This window comes from Sus scrofa, chromosome 3, assembly GCF_054392235.1.
Source record: "Sus scrofa isolate SSC_HxYL_T2T_F1_AM1 chromosome 3, Sscrofa_HxYL_maternal_Yorkshire_Landrace_v2.0, whole genome shotgun sequence".
Classification (NCBI taxonomy): domain Eukaryota; kingdom Metazoa; phylum Chordata; class Mammalia; order Artiodactyla; family Suidae; genus Sus; species Sus scrofa.
The window spans coordinates 25,537,364-25,553,822 of NC_139385.1; the positions used below are offsets into that span (position 1 = coordinate 25,537,364).

At 58.1% G+C, this 16,459-nt stretch overlaps 1 protein-coding gene and 1 long non-coding RNA gene across 3 annotated transcripts in view; one reads left to right on the forward strand and one right to left on the reverse strand.

Annotated features, from left to right (window-relative positions):
* LOC110258474 (uncharacterized) overlaps positions 1-5,439 on the forward strand; it is a 93,249-nt gene extending 87,810 nt beyond the window's left edge. Inside the window, exon 6 of one of the 2 annotated variants that reach the window (XR_014840478.1) lies at positions 2,891-5,439. This is a non-coding gene — a long non-coding RNA (uncharacterized LOC110258474). Of the gene's footprint in view, positions 1-2,851 lie in introns of both variants that reach the window. The other variant, XR_014840479.1, reaches the window with a different exon arrangement.
* Positions 5,440-9,375: 3,936 nt separating this feature from the next.
* On the reverse strand, positions 9,376-16,238 carry LOC146404480 (melanoma inhibitory activity protein 2-like). Its single transcript, XM_085017272.1, has one exon. It carries the CDS (start codon positions 11,210-11,212, stop codon positions 9,611-9,613), a length of 1,602 nt encoding a protein of 533 aa, XP_084873398.1. The 5' UTR covers positions 11,213-16,238; the 3' UTR covers positions 9,376-9,610.
* Positions 16,239-16,459: the final 221 nt, after the last annotated feature.

Below are 16,459 nucleotides of genomic sequence, written 5' to 3' on the forward strand. Positions count from 1 at the left end.
CTGGTTCCTTCCTAGCTAGGGTGGTGCAGATTTTTTGGATTATTTTGAATCCTCTTAGGGCCACACCCACGGCACCTGGAAGTTCCCAGCCTGTGGGTGGAATCAGAGCTGCGTCCGCCAGCAGACCCCACAGGGACAGCAAGGCCAGACCCGAGCCGTGTCCGTGACCCAAATCGCAGGTCACGGCAATGCTGGCTCCTCAGCCTACTGAGCGATGCCAAGGATTGACCCCATGCCCTCATGGTTACGAGTCAGATTCCCTTCTGCTGAGCCACAGCGGGGACTCCTGTGGCACAGGTTTGGAAGACCTCTGGCCTGGGATCTTCCGGATGACCTGGGTCGGCCCAAACCCAGACAACCCCAAGTTGCGAGGCGGTGGCGGGGGGGGATGATCCTGCTTCTCAGGTACCCCACTTTGAGAGACTTGGTTTGGAGCATGGGGTCCAGAGACAGGCTTTCTGTCATCTCCTTCTGGCCTTGCTGCCCACCAGTGACGTGATCCCAGGACAGGGTCACGACCCCAGGCTCAGGTTCCCCATGCGACCAACGGGAACCATTGTAACACACAGACGGCTGCTGTGAGAGTTAGGTGGGTCTGTGTGCATTTCCGCACCTGACCACAGGACCTGGAGCCTCTGGTGCATCCCTGGTAGTGACTGGGGCACAAGCTGGGGTGTTGGCTCCCGTGCCTTCTTAACTCTCCTTTGAGGAGCCATCCCAGCCAGAACGTCATGGAGCCCTTCCTTGGGGGGCCAAATATGCTTGCTCTGCAAACAGGTCATGAGGTGTTCCTGCTGTGGCAGAGCGGGTTCGCGATCTGGCGTGTGTCTGTGGCATTGCTGGTTCTATCCCTGGACCAGAGCAGGGGGTCCAGCGTCCAGCATTGCTCTTGATACCTCTGGCCTAGGCTGCACATACGGCTAGGACACTCCCTCTGGCCCCCAAACGTCCGCATGCCGCAGGTACAGCCGGAAAAGAAAAAAGTGCCGCGTCCCGTCAGGCTCCTGCTTGTCGACTGCAGAGTGGTTTGCTTGGAAAGGACACTGAACTTCTCCTGGGGAAAAGGAATATATATGGCATCCTAACATACATATGATGTATTGTATTTATTGCCTTTTCAGTGTAGGTACAGGCATACGTGTATCCATACACCACCTCCGTGATGTAACACATCTATCCACACACACACTCATACAAACACACACACCCACCCACCCACCCACCCACCCACACACACACACACACACACCCCCCATACACACACACGGACAAGCTCCCATCTGACACAGCCTAACTTCATCTCACCAGACAAAGGCACATCGTCTCATGGAGGAGTCACCGTGAGCCTTCTCCATTTCCCTCCAAGGATTCCACTCTAATCCCGTTCATGAGCTTTCTTCTCAGAGGTCGGAGCTGTGAGAGGAAGGTGGATTCAGGCTGTGGTGGGGGTGAGGGAAGGATTGGGACCCCCTGAGAAGACACAGGGGACCACAGCCTGGAGAGCCCTGCTGTCCTTTCTGGTCTGCACTTGGGGAGGGCCTGTTGAGGTGGGCCTGGTTGTGTTGGGTCCACCTGGAGCACAGTGTGCCCTGGTGCTCTCATCTAGGCCCTGGGGTCGAGACGGAAGTCCCTGGGTCCAAGCACTTCTCCAAACCGCCTTCCTCCACCCATTTGGGCCCTGCCTGTTTCCCACCTACCCTCTGTGCTGCATGCTGGGCTAAGGGGTCCCCCAGCCCCCTGACAAGGTCCCAGCCCCACCGAGCTGCAGGCTGCCATCCAGTTGGAGGTGACCTGTCGCAGCAGGCACTCAAGCCGTCAGCAAAGAGCAGCGGGGGTGATGCTGGCCAGCAGCCGTGCACCGAAGGCCCTGTGTGAGAGGGAGGTTCTCCGGGGGTGAGGGAGGGCCACCCCTTTCAGCATGGTGGCCAGAGAAGGCGTCCTGGAGGAGGTGGCCTTTGAGCTGAGGCTGGACGATAGGGCCCCAGCCATGGGGAGAGGCCAGCAGCCAGAACGGCCAGTGCAGGTGCCCCGAGGAGGGAAGAAGCCAGGCTTGGAGTTCTCCACAGAAGCCCCCGGATGGTCAGAGCCAGATGGGGGAAGGCCTCCGTGGTGCCAGGAGAAAGGGAGGGGAAGGCATCGGTCGGTTTTGGGTTTGGCGGCTTCATTTGGCCTTCTTTGGCATCTGTGGAACCAAAACAAACAATCAAAAAAAAAAAAAAAAACACAACAACAACTAAACCATACCACAGTGAGGATGCATGAGGGGAAAGATGAAGTTCCTTTCCCCAATTTCTCACACTTCCTCTCCTAGTCAAGGAAGCTTTGTGAGTTGAAAGGATGAATGTGAGACGGCCACAATGGTTTCGTGAAAAGGGGACCTTTTATTGAAATCAAAATACAATCCTTATCCACGTTCAATGTGGGGGCCCAGGACCCCGAGATGCAGGTATTCCTGAGAAGGTTCCGAAATGATATGGGCCCTATCGGAGCCAATACCGATGAGGCACGCTGGTGCCAGCAGACGTAACTGGGAGGAGGGAGAGCATCAGCTCAAGAGAGCAGGTGGACTGGAAAGGGAGAGATCCACTGTCCCTGTCTAGGGCGATGTCACAGGTGTAGGTCTCGGCGTGGCGGTGGGTGTTTCGACCCAGCTGTCTGTCTGACCAAGGCATCCAACCTGGGTGGGACTGGGGAAGGCCGAGCCCTCCCGGTGCGAGCGTCCCGCTTCCTGGGGAAGCTGAGGAGCGAGGGGTTGCCCGGGGACTTGCGGGCACCTGTGGGCCCTGTGTGGAACAGCAGGCGCCACAGCCCTGCTGGGGCAAGGCTGGAGCTCGAAGTGGAGGTGGGCCAGCCTTTGTCTCATGGCCGCGTTTTCCCTTCTGAGCTGCAGGAGCTGTCTCTCCGCCCACAGAGCTGCCATCCCTGTTTCGTGGGCTCTTGTCTCATGGAAGAGGATCCCGTTCTGGTAAGAGACAGCGGTCCTGGCCACCTCTCTGCCCACGTCTTCCGCTCGCTTCTTGTAGACTCTGCCCTGCTGACACAGAGAGCCCAGGCGCCTGAACACCTGGGGGCATTTCTTCTGGAAGGCGAGGCCGCGAGCCTCCTCCTCAATGGATCTTCTGAGGAGCAGCTTGAGGTGCTCTTCATGTAATTGAGGCAGCATCCTGAGTTGGAGCCGAAGCTCCTGAAGCTCCCTTTCCAGCTGCGTGTTGTCCGCCTGCAAGGACGCGCACTCGGCTTGGAGCCTTTGTACTTGTCCCGCCAGCTCTCCATTGAGTGGATGGTCTTCAGGCCGTTTTCTGGAGATGGCCTCGACGTGCTCTTCGTGCCATTGCAGGGACCCTTCGCCGTGCCCAGGGTCCATGAGACGCTTCCGATGGGCTTGCGGCCGCCGGGCCGGGGGGTGGTCATGGTCCGCAACTCGGGGTCCCTCTGCCTCCCAGGGCTCAGGCCAATGGATGGTCTTCAGGGTGCTTTCAGCCAGAGATGGCAGCTGGCTCCCTTTCTCCTCCAGGACCCACCGGCTCCGTGTGTGTAAACGTGCCAGCACATCTTTCTGTCCCCTCAGGACCCGCGTTCTCTGCTTCCATCCCTCCGTTTCCCGGCAGAGCCTTTCCAGGCATTGCCGAAGATGAGCGTTTTCCTGCAGCCCAACCATGAGTTTCTCGCGGAGGTGGTGGACCTTCTCCTGGGCTGTCTGCAAGGCGTTTTGGGCCTGGGTCCCTTGGGCTTGGTACGCTTCTGAGGTGGCTCCAAGGGACTGGATCTGTCCTTGGAGACGAGCCCACATGAGCCCGAGACAGCAGAGGTGAGAGGGCTGGCTCTTGCGTCCTTTTCCCAGGAAGCCTTGCCTGTTGGGAGGTGACGTGTTGGGGATGGGAGGAAGTGCCGCCAAGCACAGGCATTGCAACGTGGGAGCGCTGGCCTCCACAGCGGGTGACTGGAGGACTTCAAGGCCTCGGGCCCTCCGTCCGTTCTTCCCCCCGGCCTTTCTGTAGACTTCGGCCCAGCCAGAACCCCTCTCGGCCGGCTCTCCTCCTCTTCTGAAAGGACGGCCGCTCTGGACGACCCAGACCAGCAGAGCGGCCCAGAGTGGGGTCTCCCAGGGAAGCCCCAGGAGACCCAGAACTCCTCTCAAGGTGTCCGACAGCACCAGGAGAGTGTCCCCCAGGAGCTCCAGGGCCGGCAGCCCAAACATTGTGGTGGCAGGGAACAGGCCCTCTGCGGCCCCACAGGCACCACCGCTCTGCCTCTGCCCGTGGGCCACAACTGACCCCACGGAACTCTGCCGCCCCAACACGCGGGTGCCTGGCAACCAGGGCAGATGGCCGTTGGGGCTGGGGGAGGGGGAGGCCCGCCAGGTTCTAGAAAGCCCTGCTCTCGGATGGCTCCGCCCCCTGCTCAGTGATGTCACCTGAGCAGTGCCTTTGGGGCGAGCCAAGGGCGGATGGCCGCCTGGAGCGGGATGTGGCCACGAGCCAACCTCGAAGGTCAGGCGGTGCCCTGGCTCTGCTGGCTGTCAGGTTTCCCACCTGGAAAATGATCAGGCTGGTGGCAAGACAGGCGACGACCTCAGACGTTGTCCACCTGGAGGGTGCATTCGTTTTTCCTGAAACTCATCCATTCGTATAGTCCAACTTCCAACAGTGCCCAAGGGGAGGTGCTCCAAACGGAGTTCCCCTTGTGGCTCAGCAGTAGTGCACCCAAGTCCTGCCCATGAGGAAGCGGGTCTGATCCCTGGCCTTGCTCAGTGGGTTAAGGACCCTTGAGCTCCGGATGAGGTTGCAGATGCGTCTCGCACCCTGCGTGGCGTAGGCCGTGGCGTAGGCCAGCAGGTGTAGCTCCGAATTGACCCCTAGCCTAGGAACTAGGCCACCCCATGCCACGGGTGAGGCCCTCAAAAGTCAAGATCACAGCTTTTTCTTTTTTTGTAAAGATACACCAGGCCTCCTGTTGGTGTTGAGGCAGCAAGGTCCGGAATCTCTGCATCTTTGCCCAGGGCATAAGTTAGTGAGGGAATTTTATCCAAAGAATGATATCCATTGCCATGCTATCACCGTGGACACGGGGATCTACAGTGTGGCCTTTATTGGGCATGATAGAGAGAAGAGAAAGACCCACTCCCCATTGGTTCTTGAAAAAGTTGTGGTTCGTGCAACGAACTACTGCTCCCAAGAATGGGAAGATCCTCCACCAGGACCAGAGAGCACCGTTGCTCCCGGAAAGGCGAAGGGTCAATCTGCACGGGTGCTCTGTGCCCTCTGTGTGGATGGCGAAAGAGGTGGACAGAGAGCTGAATGGACTCGTGCATAATAAGCCTTAGCACCGAGGTGTCGCAGGGGCGAGGGAAAGGAAGAGAGACGTTAGGTGTGGACATGTTTTCCTACGAAATTGGTGACAGTGGGCATGCCAATGGTTTCCCATTAAAAAAAAAAAAAAGGAACTCCCTGGTGCCTGTTGTCCAAAAGACTGGTGGAGAGGCTGGTTGTACCATTTAAACGGGTTGCTTTTTCAGAAGACACCGCATGAGCGAGTAGCCAGGGATTAGACTTTCTTGTCCTTTTTCTTTTCACGGGCAATGGATCCACAAAGGTCAAAGGTCCCAAAATGGAGTTTGAAAGAAAAAGCCCGGCCTGCCAGAACTGAGTTGCCCTGGCCCCATTTTTCCTGGCATCTTCCTAGGTAGAGATAGCTTTTCAGCATCTTTAAGGAACTCCATATGTAGGAAGTTTACGGAAGGATAGGCAGAGGTATAAATGTATTCTTTGGTTTCCTTTCCCACCAATGGTAGCCGAGTCTTCCAACCGGCTTTTTGGTTTTGGCTTGATGAGCTGTAAAGACAAGGACTGTTCCATAGCAAAATGAATGACGAAGTCCAGAGCCTGAGGCATCCTTGGGTTTTAGGCCCCCTGGCTCACCGCTGGCATGCTGATGTGTGTGTGTGTACGCCGAGGGAGCTTGGACTCCACGCGGCCTTGGTCAGAGGACTCCCGGGGGACGAAGGGCTGTGGCTGGGGGTACCCCTCAGCTCCACAGGCCTTGTGTTGCAAGGGCATGATCCAGACTTTTCCACCTGTCCGGTCTGGGTTCCCATCCAAGCTCCACCACCTGCTTGCTCGCTGTATGACACCAGGCCTGTTCACCTTGCTGCGCCTCAGTGTCCCCATCTGCACAATGGGGACAATGACACGCTCCGCCTCCCAGGGTGGTGCATGAGAACATGCTGTCCTAGACGTGTCTTCCCCTTGGGACACACCCACCGAATGACTCTTCCCTCACTGCAGTCCCTAGCAGGAACGAGAGCGAGGGAGGCCGCGGAAAGGGGTGGAGATGCCCTGGTGGCTCAGGGGGTTAAGGAGCTGACATGGTCTCTGAGGACGCAGGCTCAATGCCTGGCCTGGCTCAGTAGGTGGCGCATCCGGCATTGCCTCAAGGTGTGACGGAGGTCGCAGGTGTGGCTTGGTGTGGCTTGGTGTGGCTGTGGCCCAGGCCACAGGCGTGGCTGGCCAAAGAAAGAGAAATCCATGTGGAGAGGAAAGCGGTTGGCTTTTGGCCAGCAACGTCGTCCTGGACCCGACTGTCTTGAAACGAGCTGCAGTCTTCCTCGAGGTGGAGGGTGATTTGGGGGGAGGGGCGGCTTCCTCGTGTCCCCACGTTGTCCCCCTTGCTTCTCGCCCTGACCCCTCAGGCCACGCTGGAGTGCCCTGCGGGGGAGATGGTGGCTGGCCCTGCGTGAGCTGTGTTGAGCTGGGTTCCTATCTGAGCATGTCCGTGGCTCTGAAGCTGTACGGTGTGTTCCCTTCAGAAACCCGTGTCTCTTCGGAAGGACTCCAGTGATGCTTGCCAAAGGTGAGCACCAGTCAGAATGCCGCAGAGGGCCTTCTCAGCCCCGGAGGGCTGGAACCCGCCTCCAGGGTTTCTGAGTTTGTGGATCTGGTATAGGACCGAAAACCTTGCGTTTGGAACAGATACCCCGCCGTTGGCTGGCGGCTCAGCAGGTTCAGGATCTGGTGTTGTCAGTGCCGTGGCTCTGGTTCCTAGCTAGGGTGGTGCAGAGTTTTTGGATTATTTTGAATCCTCTTAGGGCCACACCCACGGCACCTGGAAGTTCCCAGCCTGTGGGTGGAATCAGAGCTGCGTCCGCCAGCAGACCCCACAGGGACAGCAAGGCCAGACCCGAGCCGTGTCCGTGACCCAAATCGCAGGTCACGGCAATGCTGGCTCCTCAGCCTACTGAGCGATGCCAAGGATTGACCCCATGCCCTCATGGTTACGAGTCAGATTCCCTTCTGCTGAGCCACAGCGGGGACTCCTGTGGCACAGGTTTGGAAGACCTCTGGCCTGGGATCTTCCGGATGACCTGGGTCGGCCCAAACCCAGACAACCCCAAGTTGCGAGGCGGTGGCGGGGGGGGATGATCCTGCTTCTCAGGTACCCCACTTTGAGAGACTTGGTTTGGAGCATGGGGTCCAGAGACAGGCTTTCTGTCATCTCCTTCTGGCCTTGCTGCCCACCAGTGACGTGATCCCAGGACAGGGTCACGACCCCAGGCTCAGGTTCCCCATGCGACCAACGGGAACCATTGTAACACACAGACGGCTGCTGTGAGAGTTAGGTGGGTCTGTGTGCATTTCCGCACCTGACCACAGGACCTGGAGCCTCTGGTGCATCCCTGGTAGTGACTGGGGCACAAGCTGGGGTGTTGGCTCCCGTGCCTTCTTGACTCTCCTTTGAGGAGCCATCCCAGCCAGAACGTCATGGAGCCCTTCCTTGGGGGGCCAAATATGCTTGCTCTGCAAACAGGTCATGAGGTGTTCCTGCTGTGGCAGAGCGGGTTCGCGATCTGGCGTGTGTCTGTGGCATTGCTGGTTCTATCCCTGGACCAGAGCAGGGGGTCCAGCGTCCAGCATTGCTCTTGATACCTCTGGCCTAGGCTGCACATACGGCTCGGACACTCCCTCTGGCCCCCAAACGTCCGCATGCCGCAGGTACAGCCGGAAAAGAAAAAAGTGCCGCGTCCCGTCAGGCTCCTGCTTGTCGACTGCAGAGTGGTTTGCTTGGAAAGGACACTGAACTTCTCCTGGGGAAAAGGAATATATATGGCATCCTAACATACATATGATGTATTGTATTTATTGCCTTTTCAGTGTAGGTACAGGCATACGTGTATCCATACACCACCTCTGTGATGTAACACATCTATCCACACACACACTCATACAAACACACACACCCACCCACCCACCCACCCACGCACACACACACACACACACACACGGACAAGCTCCCATCTGACACAGCCTAACTTCATCTCACCAGACAAAGGCACATCGTCTCATGGAGGAGTCACCGTGAGCCTTCTCCATTTCCCTCCAAGGATTCCACTCTAATCCCGTTCATGAGCTTTCTTCTCAGAGGTCGGAGCTGTGAGAGGAAGGTGGATTCAGGCTGTGGTGGGGGTGAGGGAAGGATTGGGACCCCCTGAGAAGACACAGGGGACCACAGCCTGGAGAGCCCTGCTGTCCTTTCTGGTCTGCACTTGGGGAGGGCCTGTTGAGGTGGGCCTGGTTGTGTTGGGTCCACCTGGAGCACAGTGTGCCCTGGTGCTCTCATCTAGGCCCTGGGGTCGAGACGGAAGTCCCTGGGTCCAAGCACTTCTCCAAACCGCCTTCCTCCACCCATTTGGGCCCTGCCTGTTTCCCACCTACCCTCTGTGCTGCATGCTGGGCTAAGGGGTCCCCCAGCCCCCTGACAAGGTCCCAGCCCCACCGAGCTGCAGGCTGCCATCCAGTTGGAGGTGACCTGTCGCAGCAGGCACTCAAGCCGTCAGCAAAGAGCAGCGGGGGTGATGTTGGCCAGCAGCCGTGCACCGAAGGCCCTGTGTGAGAGGGAGGTTCTCCGGGGGTGAGGGAGGGCCACCCCTTTCAGCATGGTGGCCAGAGAAGGCGTCCTGGAGGAGGTGGCCTTTGAGCTGAGGCTGGACGATAGGGCCCCAGCCATGGGGAGAGGCCAGCAGCCAGAACGGCCAGTGCAGGTGCCCCGAGGAGGGAAGAAGCCAGGCTTGGAGTTCTCCACAGAAGCCCCCGGATGGTCAGAGCCAGATGGGGGAAGGCCTCCGTGGTGCCAGGAGAAAGGGAGGGGAAGGCATCGGTCGGTTTTGGGTTTGGCGGCTTCATTTGGCCTTCTTTGGCATCTGTGGAACCAAAACAAACAATCAAAAAAAAAAAAAAAAAAAACACAACAACAACTAAACCATACCACAGTGAGGATGCATGAGGGGAAAGATGAAGTTCCTTTCCCCAATTTCTCACACTTCCTCTCCTAGTCAAGGAAGCTTTGTGAGTTGAAAGGATGAATGTGAGACGGCCACAATGGTTTCGTGAAAAGGGGACCATTTATTGAAATCAAAATACAATCCTTATCCACGTTCAATGTGAGGGCCCAGGACCCCGAGATGCAGGTATTCCTGAGAAGGTTCCGAAATGATATGGGCCCTATCGGAGCCAATACCAATGAGGCACGCTGGTGCCAGCAGACGTAACTGGGAGGAGGGAGAGCATCAGCTCAAGAGAGCAGGTGGACTGGAAAGGGAGAGATCCACTGTCCCTGTCTAGGGCGATGTCACAGGTGTAGGTCTCGGCGTGGCGGTGGGTGTTTCGACCCAGCTGTCTGTCTGACCAAGGCATCCAACCTGGGTGGGACTGGGGAAGGCCGAGCCCTCCCGGTGCGAGCGTCCCGCTTCCTGGGGAAGCTGAGGAGCGAGGGGTTGCCCGGGGACTTGCGGGCACCTGTGGGCCCTGTGTGGAACAGCAGGCGCCACAGCCCTGCTGGGGCAAGGCTGGAGCTCGAAGTGGAGGTGGGCCAGCCTTTGTCTCATGGCCGCGTTTTCCCTTCTGAGCTGCAGGAGCTGTCTCTCCGCCCACAGAGCTGCCATCCCTGTTTCGTGGGCTCTTGTCTCATGGAAGAGGATCCCGTTCTGGTAAGAGACAGCGGTCCTGGCCACCTCTCTGCCCACGTCTTCCGCTCGCTTCTTGTAGACTCTGCCCTGCTGACACAGAGAGCCCAGGCGCCTGAACACCTGGGGGCATTTCTTCTGGAAGGCGAGGCCGCGAGCCTCCTCCTCAATGGATCTTCTGAGGAGCAGCTTGAGGTGCTCTTCATGTAATTGAGGCAGCATCCTGAGTTGGAGCCGAAGCTCCTGAATCTCCCTTTCCAGCTGCGTGTTGTCCGCCTGCAAGGACGCGCACTCGGCTTGGAGCCTTTGTACTTGTCCCGCCAGCTCTCCATTGAGTGGATGGTCTTCAGGCCGTTTTCTGGAGATGGCCTCGACGTGCTCTTCGTGCCATTGCAGGGACCCTTCGCCGTGCCCAGGGTCCATGAGACGCTTCCGATGGGCTTGCGGCCGCCGGGCCGGGGGGTGGTCATGGTCCGCAACTCGGGGTCCCTCTGCCTCCCAGGGCTCAGGCCAATGGATGGTCTTCAGGGTGCTTTCAGCCAGAGATGGCAGCTGGCTCCCTTTCTCCTCCAGGACCCACCGGCTCCGTGTGTGTAAACGTGCCAGCACATCTTTCTGTCCCCTCAGGACCCGCGTTCTCTGCTTCCATCCCTCCGTTTCCCGGCAGAGCCTTTCCAGGCATTGCCGAAGATGAGCGTTTTCCTGCAGCCCAACCATGAGTTTCTCGCGGAGGTGGTGGACCTTCTCCTGGGCTGTCTGCAAGGCGTTTTGGGCCTGGGTCCCTTGGGCTTGGTACGCTTCTGAGGTGGCTCCAAGGGACTGGATCTGTCCTTGGAGACGAGCCCACATGAGCCCGAGACAGCAGAGGTGAGAGGGCTGGCTCTTCGGTCCTTTTCCCGGGAAGCCTTGCCTGTTGGGAGGTGACGTGTTGGGGATGGGAGGAAGTGCCGCCAAGCACAGGCATTGCAACGTGGGAGCGCTGGCCTCCACAGCGGGTGACTGGAGGACTTCAAGGCCTCGGGCCCTCCGTCCGTTCTTCCCCCCGGCCTTTCTGTAGACTTCGGCCCAGCCAGAACCCCTCTCGGCCGGCTCTCCTCCTCTTCTGAAAGGACGGCCGCTCTGGACGACCCAGACCAGCAGAGCGGCCCAGAGTGGGGTCTCCCAGGGAAGCCCCAGGAGACCCAGAACTCCTCTCAAGGTGTCCGACAGCACCAGGAGAGTGTCCCCCAGGAGCTCCAGGGCCGGCAGCCCAAACATTGTGGTGGCAGGGAGCAGGCCCTCTGCGGCCCCACAGGCACCACCGCTCTGCCTCTGCCCGTGGGCCACAACTGACCCCACGGAACTCTGCCACCCCAACACGCGGGTGCCTGGCAACCAGGGCAGATGGCCGTTGGGGCTGGGGGAGGGGGAGGCCCGCCAGGTTCTAGAAAGCCCTGCTCTCGGATGGCTCCGCCCCCTGCTCAGTGATGTCACCTGAGCAGTGCCTTTGGGGCGAGCCAAGGGCGGATGGCCGCCTGGAGCTGGATGTGGCCACGAGCCAACCTCGAAGGTCAGGCGGTGCCCTGGCTCTGCTGGCTGTCAGGTTTCCCACCTGGAAAATGATCAGGCTGGTGGCAAGACAGGCGACGACCTCAGACGTTGTCCACCTGGAGGGTGCATTCGTTTTTCCTGAAACTCATCCATTCGTATAGTCCAACTTCCAACAGTGCCCAAGGGGAGGTGCTCCAAACGGAGTTCCCCTTGTGGCTCAGCAGTAGTGCACCCAAGTCCTGCCCATGAGGAAGCGGGTCTGATCCCTGGCCTTGCTCAGTGGGTTAAGGACCCTTGAGCTCTGGATGAGGTTGCAGATGCGTCTCGCACCCTGCGTGGCTGTGGCCGTGGCGTAGGCCGGCAGGTGTAGCTCCGAATTGACCCCTAGCCTAGGAACTAGGCCACCCCATGCCACGGGTGAGGCCCTCAAAAGTCAAGATCACAGCTTTTTCTTTTTTTGTAAAGATACACCAGGCCTCCTGTTGGTGTTGAGGCAGCAAGGTCCGGAATCTCTGCATCTTTGCCCAGGGCATAAGTTAGTGAGGGAATTTTATCCAAAGAATGATATCCATTGCCATGCTATCACCGTGGACACGGGGATCTACAGTGTGGCCTTTATTGGGCATGATAGAGAGAAGAGAAAGACCCACTCCCCATTGGTTCTTGAAAAAGTTGTGGTTCGTGCAACGAACTACTGCTCCCAAGAATGGGAAGATCCTCCACCAGGACCAGAGAGCACCGTTGCTCCCGGAAAGGCGAAGGGTCAATCTGCACGGGTGCTCTGTGCCCTCTGTGTGGATGGCGAAAGAGGTGGACAGAGAGCTGAATGGACTCGTGCATAATAAGCCTTAGCACCGAGGTGTCGCAGGGGCGAGGGAAAGGAAGAGAGACGTTAGGTGTGGACATGTTTTCCTACGAAATTGGCGACAGTGGGCATGCCAATGGTTTCCCATTAAAAAAAAAAAAAAAAGGAACTCCCTGGTGCCTGTTGTCCAAAAGACTGGTGGAGAGGCTGGTTGTACCATTTAAACGGGTTGCTTTTTCAGAAGACACCGCATGAGCGAGTAGCCAGGGATTAGACTTTCTTGTCCTTTTTCTTTTCACGGGCAATGGATCCACAAAGGTCAAAGGTCCCAAAATGGAGTTTGAAAGAAAAAGCCCGGCCTGCCAGAACTGAGTTGCCCTGGCCCCATTTTTCCTGGCATCTTCCTAGGTAGAGATAGCTTTTCAGCATCTTTAAGGAACTCCATATGTAGGAAGTTTACGGAAGGATAGGCAGAGGTATAAATGTATTCTTTGGTTTCCTTTCCCACCAATGGTAGCCGAGTCTTCCAACCGGCTTTTTGGTTTTGGCTTGATGAGCTGTAAAGACAAGGACTGTTCCATAGCAAAATGAATGACGAAGTCCAGAGCCTGAGGCATCCTTGGGTTTTAGGCCCCCTGGCTCACCGCTGGCATGCTGATGTGTGTGTGTGTACGCCGAGGGAGCTTGGACTCCACGCGGCCTTGGTCAGAGGACTCCCGGGGGACGAAGGGCTGTGGCTGGGGGTACCCCTCAGCTCCACAGGCCTTGTGTTGCAAGGGCATGATCCAGACTTTTCCACCTGTCCGGTCTGGGTTCCCATCCAAGCTCCACCACCTGCTTGCTCGCTGTATGACACCAGGCCTGTTCACCTTGCTGCGCCTCAGTGTCCCCGTCTGCACAATGGGGACAATGACACGCTCCGCCTCCCAGGGTGGTGCATGAGAACATGCTGTCCTAGACGTGTCTTCCCCTTGGGACACACCCACCGAATGACTCTTCCCTCACTGCAGTCCCTAGCAGGAACGAGAGCGAGGGAGGCCGCGGAAAGGGGTGGAGATGCCCTGGTGGCTCAGGGGGTTAAGGAGCTGACATGGTCTCTGAGGACGCAGGCTCAATGCCTGGCCTGGCTCAGTAGGTGGCGCATCCGGCATTGCCTCAAGGTGTGACGGAGGTCGCAGGTGTGGCTTGGTGTGGCTTGGTGTGGCTGTGGCCCAGGCCACAGGCGTGGCTGGCCAAAGAAAGAGAAATCCATGTGGAGAGGAAAGCGGTTGGCTTTTGGCCAGCAACGTCGTCCTGGACCCGACTGTCTTGAAACGAGCTGCAGTCTTCCTCGAGGTGGAGGGTGATTTGGGGGGAGGGGCGGCTTCCTCGTGTCCCCACGTTGTCCCCCTTGCTTCTCGCCCTGACCCCTCAGGCCACGCTGGAGTGCCCTGCGGGGGAGATGGTGGCTGGCCCTGCGTGAGCTGTGTTGAGCTGGGTTCCTATCTGAGCATGTCCGTGGCTCTGAAGCTGTACGGTGTGTTCCCTTCAGAAACCCGTGTCTCTTCGGAAGGACTCCAGTGATGCTTGCCAAAGGTGAGCACCAGTCAGAATGCCGCAGAGGGCCTTCTCAGCCCCGGAGGGCTGGAACCCGCCTCCAGGGTTTCTGAGTTTGTGGATCTGGTATAGGACCGAAAACCTTGGCGTTTGGAACAGATACCCCGCCGTTGGCTGGCGGCTCAGCAGGTTCAGGATCTGGTGTTGTCAGTGCCGTGGCTCTGGTTCCTTCCTAGCTAGGGTGGTGCAGATTTTTTGGATTATTTTGAATCCTCTTAGGGCCACACCCACGGCACCTGGAAGTTCCCAGCCTGTGGGTGGAATCAGAGCTGCGTCCGCCAGCAGACCCCACAGGGACAGCAAGGCCAGACCCGAGCCGTGTCCGTGACCCAAATCGCAGGTCACGGCAATGCTGGCTCCTCAGCCTACTGAGCGATGCCAAGGATTGACCCCATGCCCTCATGGTTACGAGTCAGATTCCCTTCTGCTGAGCCACAGCGGGGACTCCTGTGGCACAGGTTTGGAAGACCTCTGGCCTGGGATCTTCCGGATGACATGGGTCGGCCCAAACCCAGACAACCCCAAGTTGCGAGGCGGTGGCGGGGGGGGATGATCCTGCTTCTCAGGTACCCCACTTTGAGAGACTTGGTTTGGAGCATGGGGTCCAGAGACAGGCTTTCTGTCATCTCCTTCTGGCCTTGCTGCCCACCAGTGACGTGATCCCAGGACAGGGTCACGACCCCAGGCTCAGTTTCCCCATGCGACCAACGGGAACCATTGTAACACACAGACGGCTGCTGTGAGAGTTAGGTGGGTCTGTGTGCATTTCCGCACCTGACCACAGGACCTGGAGCCTCTGGTGCATCCCTGGTAGTGACTGGGGCACAAGCTGGGGTGTTGGCTCCCGTGCCTTCTTAACTCTCCTTTGAGGAGCCATCCCAGCCAGAACGTCATGGAGCCCTTCCTTGGGGGGCCAAATATGCTTGCTCTGCAAACAGGTCATGAGGTGTTCCTGCTGTGGCAGAGCGGGTTCGCGATCTGGCGTGTGTCTGTGGCATTGCTGGTTCTATCCCTGGACCAGAGCAGGGGGTCCAGCGTCCAGCATTGCTCTTGATACCTCTGGCCTAGGCTGCACATACGGCTCGGACACTCCCTCTGGCCCCCAAACGTCCGCATGCCGCAGGTACAGCCGGAAAAGAAAAAAGTGCCGCGTCCCGTCAGGCTCCTGCTTGTCGACTGCAGAGTGGTTTGCTTGGAAAGGACACTGAACTTCTCCTGGGGAAAAGGAATATATATGGCATCCTAACATACATATGATGTATTGTATTTATTGCCTTTTCAGTGTAGGTACAGGCATACGTGTATCCATACACCACCTCCGTGATGTAACACATCTATCCACACACACACTCATACAAACACACACACCCACCCACCCACCCACCCCCACACACACACACACGGACAAGCTCCCATCTGACACAGCCTAACTTCATCTCACCAGACAAAGGCACATCGTCTCATGGAGGAGTCACCGTGAGCCTTCTCCATTTCCCTCCAAGGATTCCACTCTAATCCCGTTCATGAGCTTTCTTCTCAGAGGTCGGAGCTGTGAGAGGAAGGTGGATTCAGGCTGTGGTGGGGGTGAGGGAAGGATTGGGACCCCCTGAGAAGACACAGGGGACCACAGCCTGGAGAGCCCTGCTGTCCTTTCTGGTCTGCACTTGGGGAGGGCCTGTTGAGGTGGGCCTGGTTGTGTTGGGTCCACCTGGAGCACAGTGTGCCCTGGTGCTCTCATCTAGGCCCTGGGGTCGAGACGGAAGTCCCTGGGTCCAAGCACTTCTCCAAACCGCCTTCCTCCACCCATTTGGGCCCTGCCTGTTTCCCACCTACCCTCTGTGCTGCATGCTGGGCTAAGGGGTCCCCCAGCCCCCTGACAAGGTCCCAGCCCCACCGAGCTGCAGGCTGCCATCCAGTTGGAGGTGACCTGTCGCAGCAGGCACTCAAGCCGTCAGCAAAGAGCAGCGGGGGTGATGTTGGCCAGCAGCCGTGCACCGAAGGCCCTGTGTGAGAGGGAGGTTCTCCGGGGGTGAGGGAGGGCCACCCCTTTCAGCATGGTGGCCAGAGAAGGCGTCCTGGAGGAGGTGGCCTTTGAGCTGAGGCTGGACGATAGGGCCCCAGCCATGGGGAGAGGCCAGCAGCCAGAACGGCCAGTGCAGGTGCCCCGAGGAGGGAAGAAGCCAGGCTTGGAGTTCTCCACAGAAGCCCCCGGATGGTCAGAGCCAGATGGGGGAAGGCCTCCGTGGTGCCAGGAGAAAGGGAGGGGAAGGCATCGGTCGGTTTTGGGTTTGGCGGCTTCATTTGGCCTTCTTTGGCATCTGTGGAACCAAAACAAACAATCAAAAAAAAAAAAAAAAACACAACAACAACTAAACCATACCACAGTGAGGATGCATGAGGGGAAAGATGAAGTTCCTTTCCCCAATTTCTCACACTTCCTCTCCTAGTCAACGAGGCTTTGTGAGTTGAAAGGATGAATGTGAGACGGCCACAATGGTTTCGTGAAAAGGGGACCATTTATTGAAATCAAAATACAATCCTTATCCACGTTCAATGTGGGGGCCCAGGACCCC